The sequence below is a fragment of the Melozone crissalis genome, unplaced genomic scaffold (genome assembly GCF_028551555.1).
Source record: "Melozone crissalis strain CALT ecotype California unplaced genomic scaffold, PUWL_Pcris_2 ptg000007l_1, whole genome shotgun sequence".
Lineage (NCBI taxonomy): Eukaryota > Metazoa > Chordata > Aves > Passeriformes > Passerellidae > Melozone > Melozone crissalis.
The window spans coordinates 1,494,836-1,510,891 of NW_026535785.1; the positions used below are offsets into that span (position 1 = coordinate 1,494,836).

At 48.1% G+C, this 16,056-nt stretch overlaps 1 protein-coding gene across 2 annotated transcripts in view; it reads left to right on the forward strand.

Moving 5' to 3' along the window:
- The window catches only part of GALNS (galactosamine (N-acetyl)-6-sulfatase), a 95,492-nt gene that overhangs the window by 5,288 nt on the left and 74,148 nt on the right, over positions 1-16,056 (forward strand). For both annotated transcript variants that reach the window (XR_008482721.1, XM_054269435.1), the window contains exons 5-11: positions 1,610-1,753; positions 3,557-3,623; positions 3,730-3,857; positions 4,561-4,700; positions 5,878-5,981; positions 12,547-12,683; positions 15,158-15,260. Coding sequence is in view for 1 of the 2 variants with exons in the window: in XM_054269435.1 (XP_054125410.1) it covers positions 1,610-1,753; positions 3,557-3,623; positions 3,730-3,857; positions 4,561-4,700; positions 5,878-5,981; positions 12,547-12,683; positions 15,158-15,260 (823 nt within the window). In the remaining variant the exon portion in view is untranslated. The remainder of the gene's footprint in view (positions 1-1,609; positions 1,754-3,556; positions 3,624-3,729; positions 3,858-4,560; positions 4,701-5,877; positions 5,982-12,546; positions 12,684-15,157; positions 15,261-16,056) is intronic.

The window sequence follows — 16,056 nt, forward strand, 5'->3', positions numbered from 1 at the left end:
TCACCTGCTGGAGCTGGGAGGAAAGCAAAGCACCCTAAGACAGTGAATTATTTATCAGCACAAATCCAGGCAGGAGAATGGCCCTGAGGGATCAGCTCAGTGGGCTGGGTGCAATCAGCTGCAGTTCAGTGCTAATAAATGGAAATTCATACACTCAGGGAAAAGGAATAAACAAGGCAAATGCAGATTGGTGCCAGTTCCTTGGAAAAAAAAAAAAAGCAAATCTGGAAGGACCTGCAGCTGTTAGCAGGAATAGGAATAAGTAGGAATGTGCAGGGCATTATTGTGCATCCAAAAACTTCTGGTCAGGGCTGGAAAGGTGTGAAGAAATGCTGGGTAAAACTGGAGTGTCATCCTGGCCTCACTGAGGTTTTCCAGCAGATAATTTTCTTATTGTTTCAAATTCCATGGTTTAATTATAAGTTTGCAAGTCAAGTATTTTCCATGACCAGTGTGGAATTTGTTGTGTTTCATTAAATCTCTGATTTTTGTGCTGTAAGATGCAGAGACTGATCTGGATCTCAGTCACTGTTTAATGTCCCTGTAAGTTCTTTTAGGGCTTTTGTAGGATAAGGTGTTTTTCCATCTGCCCTGTTGTAGGAACAGCCAGGAAAAACTTTGTGTTCCCACATCTACAAAAGGGAAAGGGTGGAATCCTGCAGGTCAGACCTGCAGTGGCAGTTACATCAGCAAGCTGTAACCAGAGCTGAAATGAGGATTCTTTCTGTAATAACTCACCTTGGAACAGCTCAGAGTAACTCCAAGGGAATGCATTTTATGCATTTTATGCCCTTTATGCTCAGAAGGTGCAGAGGGGGATGCACAAAGTGGACAGGGGCAGATCCAGGCTCGTGAGGGGAAGATGGAATGGTTAAATAAACACTGAGCTACCAAAATCCCCTTTAGAGACAGAGAGCATGAGGATTCTCTGTCTTCAAGGTGCTATAAATGCAGGAAATGCAGAATTTGCTGCACAAAACCTGGAGATTAGAGAGGAGCCTCATCTGGAAGTTAAGGATGGAGGATTTTCAAGCTGCACAGTAGAGAGGAGCTGTCATCAGGAGTAGCTAAATGTGTTTTATGTCCACATGTGCACACAAAAACCTCATTTCATTTCCATTCAGGTCTCTTTGTACCATTTTGGCAGCGTGAACGCTCCATAAAGGGGATGAGGATGGAATGGTGCATTTCATGAGCTCTGCCTTGTGTTTTTACAGCTCAGTGGGATGAAAGGGACTTGTCATAGATCAGAATCCTTAAGTGAAACATTATGTGATCTCTGCAGTGGTTTGGGGCAGTGTAGTCCATCAGTGCTGATCATCAGACAGCATGGGAGAAGACACCAGTGGAAGGAAAAAATGGAAAACAGTGATTGGAGAGTAAATAAAATGGAATATAAGTGAGCACTGGGGTGAGTCTGCATGGCTGTGCTTGCAACAAGTGTGAGAGGGCTCAAGACACTGCTCTGGAGTCATTTATGTGATTGAAATGCTTTGAGTTTTGATTTCTTAGGCAGACACTGTGTTCTTGCATGCTGTTCTGATGAGCTGATGATGTGTGGCTGCTCTGCAGTAGGATTTTAGCTCTGACCTGCTGTTTTCCTTGCCAGGCACTTGGGGCACAGGCCCCAGTTCCACCCCCTGAGGCACGGCTTTGATGAGTGGTTTGGGTCCCCAAACTGCCACTTCGGGCCCTACGATGGCACTGAGCGCCCCAACATCCCCGTGTACAGGGACTGGGACATGGCTGGCAGGTAACTGTGGGCAAGGGAAGCAGGACAGCCCTGTAAATGTGATTGCATGGCAAAAGATTGTGAGAATATGGAAACCATAAATGAGATTGAAATGAAAGCAAGCTTTGAGATACCTCAGTTACTGAACAACGGGAAAACAATGGTGTGGCCACTGAAGGTGATCCCCTTTTGATGGAACAACACCCTCTGCTTGTAGACAGGCCCCAGGGTCAGAGCAGACCCTACAGCTTGGCAGAAGGGCCCAAAGAGGAGTTTTTAGGGAGTGGTTTGGGTCCCCAAACTGCCACTTTGGGCCCTAGGACAGCTCCGAGCGCCCCAACATCCCCGTGTACAGGGACTGGGACGTGGCTGGCAGGTAACTGTGGGCAAGGGAAGCAGGAGAGCTTATAAATGTCATTGCCTGGCAAAAGATTGTGAGAATATAGAGAGACTGAAATGAAAGCAAGCTTTGAGATCCCTCAGTTACTGAACAACTGGAAAACAATGGTGTGGCCAGCTGAACCCCTTCTGATGAAACAACACCCTCTGCTTGCAGACAGCTCCAAGGGTCAGAGCAGACCCTACAGCTTGGCAGAAGGGGCCCAAAGAGGAGTTTTTAGGGTTTAAAATGTAACACAGGATGGTAATGTAATGATTCTTATAGGCTGTATGTAAATGCTATAGGATTTTTATCTTGTACTAGATTGGTTAGTGAGAATTAGAATATTCAACACAGAAGATGATTTATGGTGTTGTAACAGGAACCTCACTCTCTCATCCTCTTTACCACACTCTTGCCTTCTCTCTCTTTACCCCTCTCTTTCTCTCTCTCAGTCCTGCTCCAGCTGTGTTTGGCAGCTCCCAGCAGGGCCCTGCACCCAGGCCCTTTGCAAAAACCCCAAATTCCTGACCTGGCTCCAGAGATCTCTCATCTCTGTCCATCCCCACCATCCTACCCCCATCACTCCTACATAACCCAGCTCCTGGGCTGCCTCTGGGCTGCTCTGGGCTCTCCCTGCTGCCATTTCCCACCTGCATGGGCTTCAGGGGTCCATCCAAGCCAGGCCATTCTGGGATCCCCTGGTTCTGTGGTTCATAAAGGTCCCAACACTGTGACCAGCCTGGAAGTGTCCAGTGGATGGTGCAGGGATGTGGAGCTGCCCTCCCAGAGCTGTTTGCTCATCCCTGGCACCCTAAAGGCTTCCACTCTTGGAAGCTGCTCCCATTCTGTACTGAAAGACCTCTTTGTTCCTTCTCTTCCTGTTTGGAATAACATTTTGTGTGTTTGCATAGCTCCATCCCTGCTCCCAGTCTGCAGTCTGGGCCCTTCTTGTCCATTCATTTTTCACTCTGCTGTTGTCTCATTTCACTGCTGTAACTCCCCTGAGCACGTCCCCAGGCCCTTCTCTGCCCTCTAAAATAATGTTTCCGAAGCAGCCCAAGTTCTGCTTCCAGCATTTCTCTGTCTCACTGAAAGTTGTGTGCTTCTGAAATTTTATTCACATTTCAACCAGCTCTTTATGAATCACCAGGAGATTTTAAAGCATTTTGCCCCCTACAGCAAAAGGCCAGTCCCTGAGGTTTGTCCAAAACTTGAAGTCATTAATTTGCATCAAGCTCTGTCACCGCTTTCTTCCATAAGAACAATTATGGTGACATATTTCTAATATCTGAAGAGTAACTATGACTTGTTTGTCACCTCCTTACACAGGGGAAAAAATCCATAAAAGGGGAAAAAAATCCATAAAAGGGGAAAAAATCCTATTTCTGATGTTTATTCCTTAGGATTGATTTTTTCCCTTCTCTGATTCCTTTTATCTTAAGATACTATGAAGACTTCAAAATTAATCTGAAGACAGGTGAATCCAACTTGACTCAGCTCTACCTGCAGGTATTATTTTAGTGCTGGTTTCTAAGCCAAGGTGACTTTCTGCTTTTATTTTTTTTGGAGAAATTTTGACGGCAGAGGATAAATTCATTTTTATTGTTGTTTACAGGAAGCTCTGGATTTTATTAGCAAGCAGCAGGCCAGCCAGCAGCCATTCTTTTTATACTGGGCAATTGATGCTACCCACGCTCCTGTTTATGCCTCCAAACAGTTCCTGGGCACGAGTCAGAGAGGGCTGTAAGTTCTGCTTTTTGGGGTTGTTTTAATGAATTCCTCCTGCAGCTGCCACAGCCAACCTGAGCAGTGCTTGGTAGATCCAAGGCATGGATCACTCCTCAAGTGTGTGTGTGTGCTGAAATGCATTATTTGCTTGAATTGTTGTTTCATAATTTGGCTTTAATCTGAAGGGAAGCTCACATGACCCCAGGGGGAAGAGGGGGGCTCTGAGCTCCTGTGCCAGTTGTGTGAGGAGTGAAATGCTGCCTGTGGCACAGATGAATTTTTAGGAGGCTTTTGTATGATCAGTGCCTCTTTAAAAGCCTATAAATGGGACCAGCAAATAGAAAACACCCCTAAAAATGCAGTTTGGAGGAGGCAAAGAGCTCTGTAGACACTGGGAGTGTTGCTTCAAAGAGTTCCTAACCGTAAGGAAAGCCATGTTATTACCTCCCAGTCTGTGGCGAGGTGGGTTTGCCTCTGTTTGTGAATTTTATGGCTGAATTCCTCTGTCCAAGAGTTCAAGGCTCACACCTGAGCAAACCCTGACCCTCAGTACCCAAGGGCTGCTCTCTGCAGGCCAGAGACACAAAGGTTTGCAGTGGCAGCAGAAAACCTGATGCATGAGAAGGATTTTTGCAGCACAGGTACAAATTCAATCACTGAACTCATTGTGCTGACCCTTTTTTGCTGCTCTGAGTGTTTTCATCTCTTTTTGCCTCAGGTATGGGGATGCTGTGAGGGAGATTGATGACAGCATTGGGAAAATCCTGAAGCACCTCCAGCAGCTGGGCATCAGTGAGAACACCTTTGTGTTCTTCACCTCTGATAACGGGGCTGCTCTCATTTCAGCTCCCAAGCAAGGTGAGGCTCAGCTGAACCAACCTGGCCTTGGGAAATCAAGGCTTTAATCTCTCTCTGAGGAGAAAAAAGCCCTGTGTGTGGAGTCTGTGTTATGAGGTAGGAGAAGCCTCAAAAGACAGAGTATTTATGTTTGGAGTAATTTATGTGCAGTGCTTCTGGTCACTGTTGGAGGAGGTGTCCTTGGCCAAATGGAATTTTTCCTGCCCCAGTGTTGCTGTTACCTGTGTGTATTTGCACTGTCAGGGAGGGAATATTCTGTAATTTATTGGGAGCCAGGCTCAGTAACTTAGCAGGGTGTTTACTCTCCATCTGCCAAATGCATATTTCAGCCTTCTGAGCAATTAGAGAGACTTCAAGAGTCCCTCATTCTTTTGCTCTCATGAAAAATATCAAGAAGAGAAACGAGTTTTGTTAGCTAACAAATTTTCTTTTGTTTCAGTGATGGTTTCTCTGTAACAAATCACTGCAGATTGATTTTAGAACCTGCTCTCTTCTCTTTGGAGCCAGGCTTGGCTTGTGGTTATTGAACCACAGAGCAGGGAGTAACCTGAGTTCTGATTTCAGCTCAGCCACTGGCTTTGACTTTGTGTGACCTGGAATCAGTTATGAGACCTCCCTGATTGTTCCTTGGCCAGCTGAGCTCCAGGGCTGGGTGAAAACTCCAGATATTCCTGCAAAGCCCTGGCCATCTCTGAGTGGCCATTCAGGGAATGCAGGATTATTTTTCTCTTTCTTACACCTTCATCTAATATTGTTCTGGTACAATAAAATTTAAAATCATTATGAAAAAATGCTATTTCTGCCTGAAAGTGTCAGATTTCCTTTGGTTACAGACAGCAGTTAACACCCTTAGAGGAAAGGAGAACACCAGTGAGGTATTTCCTGTTTGTTTGGGGTTTGATTTTCATTTGGTTGTTTATAGCAAGGTGTGTTTAACTGTCACCGTCTCCCTGTGCTGAAAAGACACTCCTAAAATTTCATCACAAATGGATATTGAAAAAAAACCCACAAACACAACACAACAAACAAGGAAATAATGACAAAAATCCAACTCTGGCCATGTCCTTTGCAGAAGCATCCATGCAGAAATGAGAATTCATTTCAGACCAGCCTGGGTGAGAGTGTCCTGTGAAATGCTGGTGTTTTGTGGGGTTTAAGGCTGTTTTTCTGTCCCTAGGAGGAAGCAATGGGCCTTTCCTGTGCGGCAAACAAACCACCTTCGAGGGTGGCATGAGGGAGCCGGCCATCGCCTGGTGGCCCGGCCACATCCCTGCAGGAGGGGTGAGTCTGTGCCTGGGGGGCTGCAGGGATGGAGGGCTCCTTCTGGGCTCGGGGGGCTCTGCTTCACACTTTTACCATGCCCCAAGCCCAGGTGTTTGTGTGAATAAGGAGCTGCTGCCCCAGACAGCTGTGCCATTTTAATGCAAATTTGCATTAAAATTTGTGCTCGGTTTTGCTGTGAGGCTCTGCTCTTGTCTTCTTGCTCTTTTAAACCTCTTTACTCTTTTGGACCTCAATATTTCTCATGTGTCTGAACAAAGTGGAGCATACAGAGCAGGAATTTGCTCCCCATTCCCCATGCCCTGAGGTACCGAGGGGTTTGACCCTCCCATCTCTCACTTTGGTGCTTGATGAAAGTCCCACTCAGGGAGGTTCAGACACCACACGATTGCTGTGTGCTGCCTGTACACAAATGCAGATGTGATCACTTCAGAATAACCCCCCAGTGGCACTGCCAGCCCCCCTTGTCCCAGCTCTCATTACAGAAGGATGCAATCAGTCCTGCTGCAGGATCCCAGGGACAGCAGAGCCCCCTCCCCCTGGTGAGCATCCCTGAGCCCTGCAGAAAGTGATCCTTCATTAGCTGGGCTGCTCCAGCCTGCAAACTGGTCATAAATAAAACATTTGTGGAGGTTGCATTCCATTGGGGTGGTTTAATTGAGGCAGGCTAATGATAATTTATCATTTACATTTAGGAGGGACCATGAGGCAGCTCAGATCTGCAGCTGAGGGCAGGAGGGTGGTTTGGTTTCATTATTTTTCCAGAGTTCACCAAACCTACCAAGGATGGTTTATTATTTTTCTAATTTGAAATGAAAACAGTCGTTTTGTTTAAATTTAAACATTTCCATAAAGCCTTTGCAAGCCAAGTACAACAGCCCTGGGCTAGCAAGGGAGAACATGAAACTGCAGCTGAGTGTTTTGTTTGCTGAGTCCAAACTAAATAATGTGCTAAAAGTAAACATGCATTATAAATGGGGACGAGAAAATGCCCAAATTTAAAAATTCTTTCCATTGTAGTAAGTCTGAGGATAATTAAGAACAGGAGGAGAGAAAAATCCTTGTGCCTGCTTCTTTTCTGCCTGGCTGGGACCTCTCTCCCAGGTAGATTTTGGGAGCTGCTGCTGGAATTCCTGGGAAGAGGCATTGCTGTGTGTGCAGGGTGGGCTGGGCAGCTGAGCTGTGCCTGGAGCTCCCAGATTTTGGGATGCACCCAAAATTTCTCCTCCACCATGCCAGTGTCAGCCTTAAGCATGTGCTCAGCCTCAAATCCTCCTTATGTGCTGCTCAGGAACTGTGATAGAAACTCACCTGTGTTTTCTGCTTGTGTTCTTGCCTTCGAGGCTCCTGCACTGCTCCTCAGCAGCCCTGACCACAGGTGAGAGACTTGTGTCCACCACTGCATTTTTGGCTTTTTTTTCTGTACCTTGCTGTAGCTGCACCATCCTCTGGAGGAGATTTACCTGCTCAGCCCCAGTGCACTCAGGGTAGCTGTGAAATGTGGGAAAGCTGCTTCTCATTGCTCCTACTGGTCCAGAGTTGAAGGAAGCGAAGGTTTGGGAGTTCTGAACTTCAGCACAAAGCCAAAGGGTCAAGTCCTTCCTGTGCTGGGTTTGCTCCCAGGGCAGGGGCTTGAGGAGCAAGGGAAGGGCCAGGAGCTGTTTAAAGTGGAACAGCTGCAGCCAGGAAAGGAGAGTTTGTGTCTCTGGCCACTGAAATCCAGTTATTGTGTGGAAAGCTCTGTCTGCTGATGGGAATGCTCCAGGGAGACCTCACTGCAGCCTTGCAGTGCCTTGGGAAGGAGGGAAAGGGACTTTTGATATGGGCAGACAGTGCCAGGACAGGGGGGAATGGCTCCCACTGCCAGAGTGCAGGGTTAGGTGGGATATTGGGTAGGAATTCCTCCCTGTGAGGGTCTGAGGCCCTGGCACAGGTGCCCAGAGCAGCTGGGGCTGCCCCTGCATCCCTGGCAGTGCCCAAGGCCAGGCTGGACAGGGCTGGGAGCACCTGGGACAGTGAAGGTGTCCCTGCCATGGCAGGGGTGGCACTGGATGGGCTTTCATGTCCCTTCCAACCCAAACCATTCCATGATTCCACCTGGCAGTTTGTTAATAATTTTATTGATCCATAAGGCTGGGGGGTTTTGTTTTTATTAAAGGGCACATTCTTTTAATAAAAATACAGGAGCAGCAGGGTCTAAACACAAGGAGTGAGGGGCAGGGTGGGAGCACCTGCCAGGCTCTCCGTGGAGCTGGGGATAATTGGTGCAGTTGGCTGGTTTGCAGGTTTTTGGAGGGGAAAGATGCCTCAGGAGTGTGTGTTGCTCTTGGCATCAACACTCAGTGAGTTCTGCTCCCCACCAGGAATATTTATTCCCACACAAACAGCCTGGCTGCACTTCCCTCCTCGGCTCCGTTTTCCAGGTGAATTCACAACAAATCAGCGTTTCAACATTCCCCACATCACATCTGCCTTCTGGAAGGATCCAGCTGGAAAAAAAAAAAAAAATCATATTCTATTGGTATTTGAATCCTCCTCCTCTCTCCCCTCGCCCTCCTCCCCTTCCTCTCTCGTGCCTGCTTCCTGAAGGAGAAAAGAACATATCAACCCAAAGACAGCATTGCAACCTTTTCTTCCCTATCTCCCATGGGGCGCAAATTGAAATTGAATTAGACAGGGATATCAGGTCTGCTCGCTGTGATAACTGTAAAAGGATTTTATTTAAAAACACCCTGACATTTGTTCACCCAGTTTCAAATATTTAGCTTTCCTCCTTTCCATTCCTGGCGGGGGCGACTTTATTAATTGTCGCCTTTGATTCAGAGTTAAAGCTTGAAAGCACTGATAACAGCACTGGGGACTATTTCTTCCAGCGCCGTGGCCCACAGCAAAAGGATTTCATTTTCTTAAAGACGTTGTGTGGATACTGAGAGTTTATTAAAAAGAAGGGGGGGAAGGAGGGGGGAAAAAATCCGTCCTTACGTGCGTAATACCGGCTGTTCCTCACTGATACAGCAATATCTGATCTCCCTCCGTTTATATATTATTTATTTTCTCTGGGCTGTTGCCCTCTCTGGATTTTTCTTTTTCTTTTCTTGAAAAAAAAATGAAATAAATAAAAGAGAAAGGCAACTAGAATGAAAGAGCCCTGTTGACAGGAGAAAAATGGAATTTTTTTTTAAATTTTTCTCTGAAAATACTTCAAAGTTTTATATAAACGTTAACCTTTTTTTTTTTTTTTCCTTTTTCCTTCTTCAATGTGCTGCTGCAGAGCACAGATAAATCCAAGTGGCTGTGGCATGGGCATTTAATTTCCTTAAGAAGTTTTCTCTGCTTCACGGCAAAAATGTTGTCTGAGAGCAGAAACGTAATTGGATGATTAAAGAGAGTCATCTACATCTGGTGCTGGTTAATAAGGGCCAGGACAAGGGGAGCGTGCTGGCCCCCCAGGAGTGTCCCCACGCTCTGGATAAATGAGGTGACATTAAAGGCACGAGCTCGGGGTCAGCGATTGCCTCTTATCAAAAGATTGAGGTGCTGGGACGGAGCCACAACAGGAAAAGTGATTTTTGGATTAGATGGAGAAATTGTGAGAGCTCTGATTACAAAAGGGCTCAGCCAGGGGCTGGGTGGGGGGAGCAGGAGGGGTTGGAGCTGCTCCTTCTGCAGCTCTGCAGGTGGGAATGAGCCCAGGGAGGAACCTCTGGGGCTGGGAGCTGCTCATGGCCCAGCCTCAGCCCTGTGGACAGGGCTCAGAGGGACCCTGGCTGTGTCCTTGTGCAGGGACAGGGCTCAGAGGGACCCTGGCTGTGTCCTTGTGCAGGGACAGGGCTCAGAGGGACCTCAGCCATGTCCTTGTGCAGGGACAGGGCTCAGAGGGACCCTGGCTGTGTCCTTGTGCAGGGACAGGGCTCAGAGGGAGCTCAGCCATGTCCTTGTGCAGGGACAGGGCTCAGAGGGACCCTGGCTGTGTCCTTGTGCAGGGACAGGGCTCAGAGGGGCCCTGGCTGTGTCCTTGTGCAGGGACAGGGCTCAGAGGGAGCTCAGCCATGTCCTTGTGCAGGGACAGGGCTCAGAGGGAGCTCAGCCATGTCCTTGTGCAGGGACAGGGCTCAGAGGGGCCCTGGCTGTGTCCTTGTGCAGGGACAGGGCTCAGAGGGAGCTCAGCCATGTCCTTGTGCAGGGACAGGGCTCAGAGGGAGCTCAGCCATGTCCTCATGCAGGGACAGGGCTCAGAGGGAGCTCAGCCATGTCCTTGTGCAGGGACAGGGCTCAGAGGGACCCTGGCTGTGTCCTTGTGCAGGGACAGGGCTCAGAGGGACCTCAGCCATGTCCTTGTGCAGGGACAGGGCTCAGAGGGACCCTGGCTGTGTCCTTGTGCAGGGACAGGGCTCAGAGGGACCCTGGCTGTGTCCTTGTGCAGGGACAGGGCTCAGAGGGACCTCAGCCATGTCCTTGTGCAGGGACAGGGCTCAGAGGGGCCCTGGCTGTGTCCTTGTGCAGGGACAGGGCTCAGAGGGACCCTGGCTGTGTCCTTGTGCAGGGACAGGGCTCAGAGGGACCCTGGCTGTGTCCTTGTGCAGGGACAGGGCTCAGAGGGGCCCTGGCTGTGTCCTTGTGCAGGGACAGGGCTCAGAGGGACCTCAGCCATGTCCTTGTGCAGGGACAGGGCTCAGAGGGAGCTCAGCCATGTCCTTGTGCAGGGACAGGGCTCAGAGGGAGCTCAGCCATGTCCTCATGCAGGGACAGGGCTCAGAGGGACCCTGGCCGTGTCACCAGGGAGTTCCATGATCCCATGGAGTTCCACCTGGAGATGAGGCAGAGCTCTCCTCTGTGCCCAGAGGGGATGTGGAGATCCCTCATGGACACCCCAGAAGTGCCTGGACACCATCCTGTGCCCCGTGCTCTGGGATGGCCCTGCTGGAGCTGGGAGTGGATGATTAAAATCATTTTAAGGAGAGGAAAAGGCTGCCCTAAAATAAAGAATAAATGTTCTCCAAACCCCATCGAAGCTGGCCTTGAGCACTTCCAGAGCTGGGGCAGCCCCAGCTTGTCTGGGAAAGGTCTCCCTTTGTGGCTGTCCCCAGGCCAGGCTGAGCAGGACCTTTCCCAGGCTGTGGCCGTGGATAAATCATGGATAAATCCTGAACTGAGGGCCCTGTTGGTCATGGGCAGCTGATCCAGCTGCTTTCCCAAGGATTTGCACAGCCAGGTTCCCTCCTGTGCTTCAAGCTCTGCACTTTGTTTCCTCCCAAGGAATTGTGGCAGGGTTCTTGCATGCAGCTTTAATAAGATGTGTTCCTGCCAACACCTCCTGATGAATGAAAGCCATTAAAAATTGAAATGACTGTAATCAAGTAATGTGATATTGTAATGTTAAACTTGTAATTAGGCCCCTGCATGTTGCTTTCTCCAGTTCTTTTTTTTAAATTTCTTAATTCTTCCTTTGTGTTCACTTTGTTCAGCCCAGCCTCTTAATACAAGGTTTAGTATCCCTTTTTTTTCCCCTTTATTTTTGAGCCAGCATCTCAGAAAAATTCATTTATCGTGTCATCATTTGTTGCATTTAAATAATTTGTGTCAGCTTAGGGGCTGGGGGTCTGTTTGTGAGTAGAATCAGAGGTAAAAGGTCTTTGATAGTCCCAACATTGTTCTGTTGGGATTGGACTTGGATTTTGGTCAGAAAGTGCTTTGGGGCTCACAGCTGTGGGGTCGTACCCAATGGTTTCTTGTTTCCCAACAAGTGCTGGGGCTGAAAATGCTCTTTTCCTGTCACATCTTGTGCTGGTACATGCTGGTGCTCCTGATGTGGCAGCATCTGCTCTAAATGAGTGTGTCACTGACTAATTAAACACCCTGCAACAGTTCCCACCATCGGGGAGGGAGCAAAGGCTCACAAAGAATCAGGCAGAGCAGACTCTGGAGGGTTTTAAAATATAAATAATTAAAAGCATAGAGATGAGTATGGCTTCCAAGTAAGGAAAGAGAGGGGAAAAAAACCCTTGCACATCTCCATTGAAGCCAAACCCAGATGTTTTTCTCCCTTATTAAAATATGGACTAAAAATACCACAACTTTACAGTTCTTGAATTGTTGGAAATGGTTTGCAGATGAAGTCATCAGGCTCTTTTTCTTATTATCCATCTATCCCTGTGCTTTCTGGGAACTCTCTCAGGGTATTCTGGACTCCAGAGATGACCTGGAGAAGGGAACAAATCAAGGACTTCTTTTCCCTTGGTGTAAGTGCTGATTTTTCAATCCACAAATGAGCTGGAATTTGCTAAATTAAGTTGAGCCCTGTGACAGAGCACACTCCTGGAAAAGGGATGCACAGGAGTGAGGAGAGGGAGAGCAAAATGGAAAAAAGAATAAAAAATGCAAATTCTCCCTGGAAGTGGAGAAACAGGGATTGTTTCTTTTGCTTTATGGTTTTCAGAGGAGTTTACTGGTGGCTGCAGCAGTGTAAAGGGAGATGTTTTCAGGCTGCTTTGGAGGGAACCTGTTTCCACACAGATTTTCCTGAAGGGCTCTTTGCAGACGTGTTCCTGTTGCTTTTTGGTTGCAGGTCAGCCGTCAGCTGGGCAGTGTGATGGATCTGTTCAGCACCAGCCTCTCCCTGGCGGGTCTGCAGCCTCCCAGTGACAGACAGATTGATGGCATCGACCTTTTACCTGTCATCCTGCAGGGCAAGCTCATTGACAGGTCAGTGATTATCCCAGCCCGCTCCTGCCTGAAGGGATGCCAGGTTTGGGGCTGGGTTTTTATCACCAGCTCACGAGTATTTAATGGGAGCTGAGTGCAGGCAGCAGCAGAGCTGCCCCTGAGCTGCTGCTCTGCTGGAACAGGCTGAGCTGGGAATTCCTGACATGTGGCATGTTGCCATACACTGGAGTCTGGGGACAGATGAAAATGTCACAGGGTTAGCAGGGATCCCTGGAACAACATATGGCAGGAGGGGAGATAAAAGCCTGAGAACTGGAGCCTGGCTGGGGACAATCCATTATTTATCACTGCAAAAGCTGCCCAGAGTGTGCTGGGTCCTTGTCCTGCTGCACAGCTGGGAGGGGAAGGCTGTGCTGCTGCAGAGGACCTGGAAACACCAGGAAAATCCTCCTCCCAAAGTCCTGGAGTGCTTCTGTAGGGATAGATTTGGGTGAAAGACCTGGAATCTCTATGTGCTGTCAGTTCTTGGGCACAGGCACCAAGGTCTGACAGCAAATCCTGCCAACAAATATTTTATTGGAAGTGTCAGAGGTCAGGAGGGGTCTTGGAGTTGGGGTTTTAGTGAGGGATTTGGCAGCCTGGGAAATCTGACTGCAGTCATATTCTTTGGGAGATAGCAAGGAAATTTATGCATGGAGAACATTTTTGAAACTCTTCCTTCTTGGATGAGAACCTTTGTGCTGTGAAATTCCTTTTGTGCCTCTTAAGCAAGGAGCACACCTGAGTGTTACCTGACAGGAGCTTTGCAGGTTCCTCAAACACAGCCTCCAACCCAGCCTGGCCCATCTTCTGAAAGTCTGGAAAGTTTCTTTGTTGTTTTAAAGGGGAATTTCAGTGCAGTCACCAACCTCTTGCTTGTGTTACAATAACAGTCATTCAAAGCACGTTGTGGCTTTTTTATTTCCCTTTTTTTTCCCCTTCTTTTTTTATTTCCTTTTTTTTTTTCCCTAGACATGACCAGGACAAAATTTTCACAGCCCCCCAAAAACTTGCCAGGAAATGCAGAGGTTTTTTTGTTCTTTTAAGCTTAAAAAGGAAAAAGTGAATGGGAAAAAGAAATAATTTATATCAGAATATTGAGTACAAGCTGGAATCCTCCTTCAGAATAGAAAATGTATTTTTTTACAAGGAAAAACTTAAAACTTTTAGTCAGGAGGGCACATAATAACTGATCATTATTGGCTGTTGATGGCAAGGAAAAGGAGACTGGAGTGCTGTGTGGAATATTTTTGGGAGGTTTTGATGATGGCACTGGCTTAGATCTGGTGCTGCACTTTGGCAGGATTCTCTTGCTGCCTTAATTTCCCTTCCAGGTGCATTAAGGATGCAGGAATGGGATTTTCTGGGAACTGCTTCCCCTTGTTCCTGGGGACCAAGTTGTTTCCCCTTTGTTCCTGGTGACAAAGTTGTTTTCCCTTTGTTCCTCTTGGTGACAAAGGAGGGAGGCTCATTGTTACTGAGGCTAAAAGAGCTCTGAGGCCACTCCTGTCATTCACGCAGGGATATTTAAATTTCACCTTGCATTTAAGGACAGGTTTTTGCAGGTGGCATCACCAGAGTGAGTTGGTTTTGGAGTGGCATCTGAGAAGGAAAGACAAAGGTTCCCCCTGACAGTGACAAACAGCTTCACCCTTGCGTGCTGTTAAAAGAGCTGGACAGAGGAGCTGCACCAACAAATCAACCCCCTCTCCTGCAGATAGTCCCTTCCAGTAAAATTTTGTGCTGTTTCCCCCAAAAACCAGGAGTGTTTTGTAGGGAAAACCAGCAGGAATGCTGCTGGGATGCCCAGGGAGCAGCACAGATGCAGCGAGTGAGATGCATTTCCTGGATGAATTATTAATTAGGGAAACCTCTGGGAGCAAGTGCAGCTTTAGCAGCGTGTTTACATGCTGCAAAGTGAGGTTTGGGGGGAAAAAATGGAGAGGAATTAAAACCACAGCATGTCTGGCTGCCAGCTTTTTCCATGTGGAGTTTCTCAGAGATGTCATCCAGAACACGCCGGCATCTGGTGTCCTCCTGGCCACCCTGCCTGTGTGGCACTGCCAGCTCCACCCTGCCTGTGTGGCACTGCCAGCTCCGTGGCAGGGCTGGGCAGAGCAGCCTGAGCATCCCAGAGCCCCTGAATCCCCTTTTCCCTGGCAGGCAGGCAGGCAGTTGAGAGCTGCCTGACACTGGAACCGCCACGCTCCAGAGGAAATCCCAGGGGCTGGGAGTTCAAGGATTAACAATCACTGGCAGCCAAGCTGGATAATGTTTCATTCTTGCACCCTGTGAGCTCTCGACACTTTAAGAAATGTTAATTGAAAACCTTGCAGAGGAGACTATTAGGAGGCAGCCTGTTCCTGCCTGATATCCACATGGGAAGTGGGATGCCATTAAGGGGTTTGTGGCCCTTATCAGGAGGCTGGGCCCTGGCTCTTGGTGTTTCTCATGCAGCTCTGCTCTCCTTCCAGGCCCATTTTCTATTATCGTGGCAATGAGCTGATGGCAGTGAGAGCTGGGCTCTACAAAGCTCACTTCTGGACCTGGAGCAACTCCTGGGAGGAGCACAGCAAGGTAATGGCACAGGGACCTGGGATCCTGGGCACAGAGCCCTTTAAACTGGGGGACGTCACCATGCTTCAGTCTCCTCAGAGCTGCCAGAGCTGCTGTGCAGGTTTCTGTGGGGTACCGGGAATATTTCTGTGGGGTATGGGTATCAGGAATATTTCTGTGGGGTATCAGGAATATTTCTGTGGGGTACCAGGAATATTTCTGTGGGGTATCAGGAATATTTCTGTGGGGTACCGGGAATATTTCTGTGGGGTATCAGGAATATTTCTGTTGGGTACCAGGAATATTTCTGTGGGGTATCAGGAATATTTCTGTTGGGTACCAGGAATATTTCTGTGGGGTATCAGGAATATTTCTGTTGGGTACCAGGAATATTTCTGTGGGGTATCAGGAATATTTCTGTTGGGTACCAGGAATATTTCTGTGGGGTATCAGGAATATTTCTGTGGGGTATTAGGAATATTTCTGCCCCAAAAGAGCTGCCCAGCCCTGGCACAGCTGCCCAGGGAGCTGGTGGAGTCCCAGCCCCCCTGTTTAACAGGATGTGGCACTTTGGGACATGGGTCAGTGATGGCCTTGGCAGTGCTTGGGGAACAGCTTGATGATCTTAGAGGATATTCCAACCTAAATAATTCTGTGATCCTAAAAAAAACTGAGGGGGCGGGACCTCCCCCTCCTGAAATCAGGCATGAAGAGAGGAAAATGAGCAAATTCCAAGTTGTTCTGAGGGATGCTCCCTTTAATCAGCACTTAATCCCTCTTAATATTAAACCTTCCCTGCTGAATCTGAGCTTTTAGA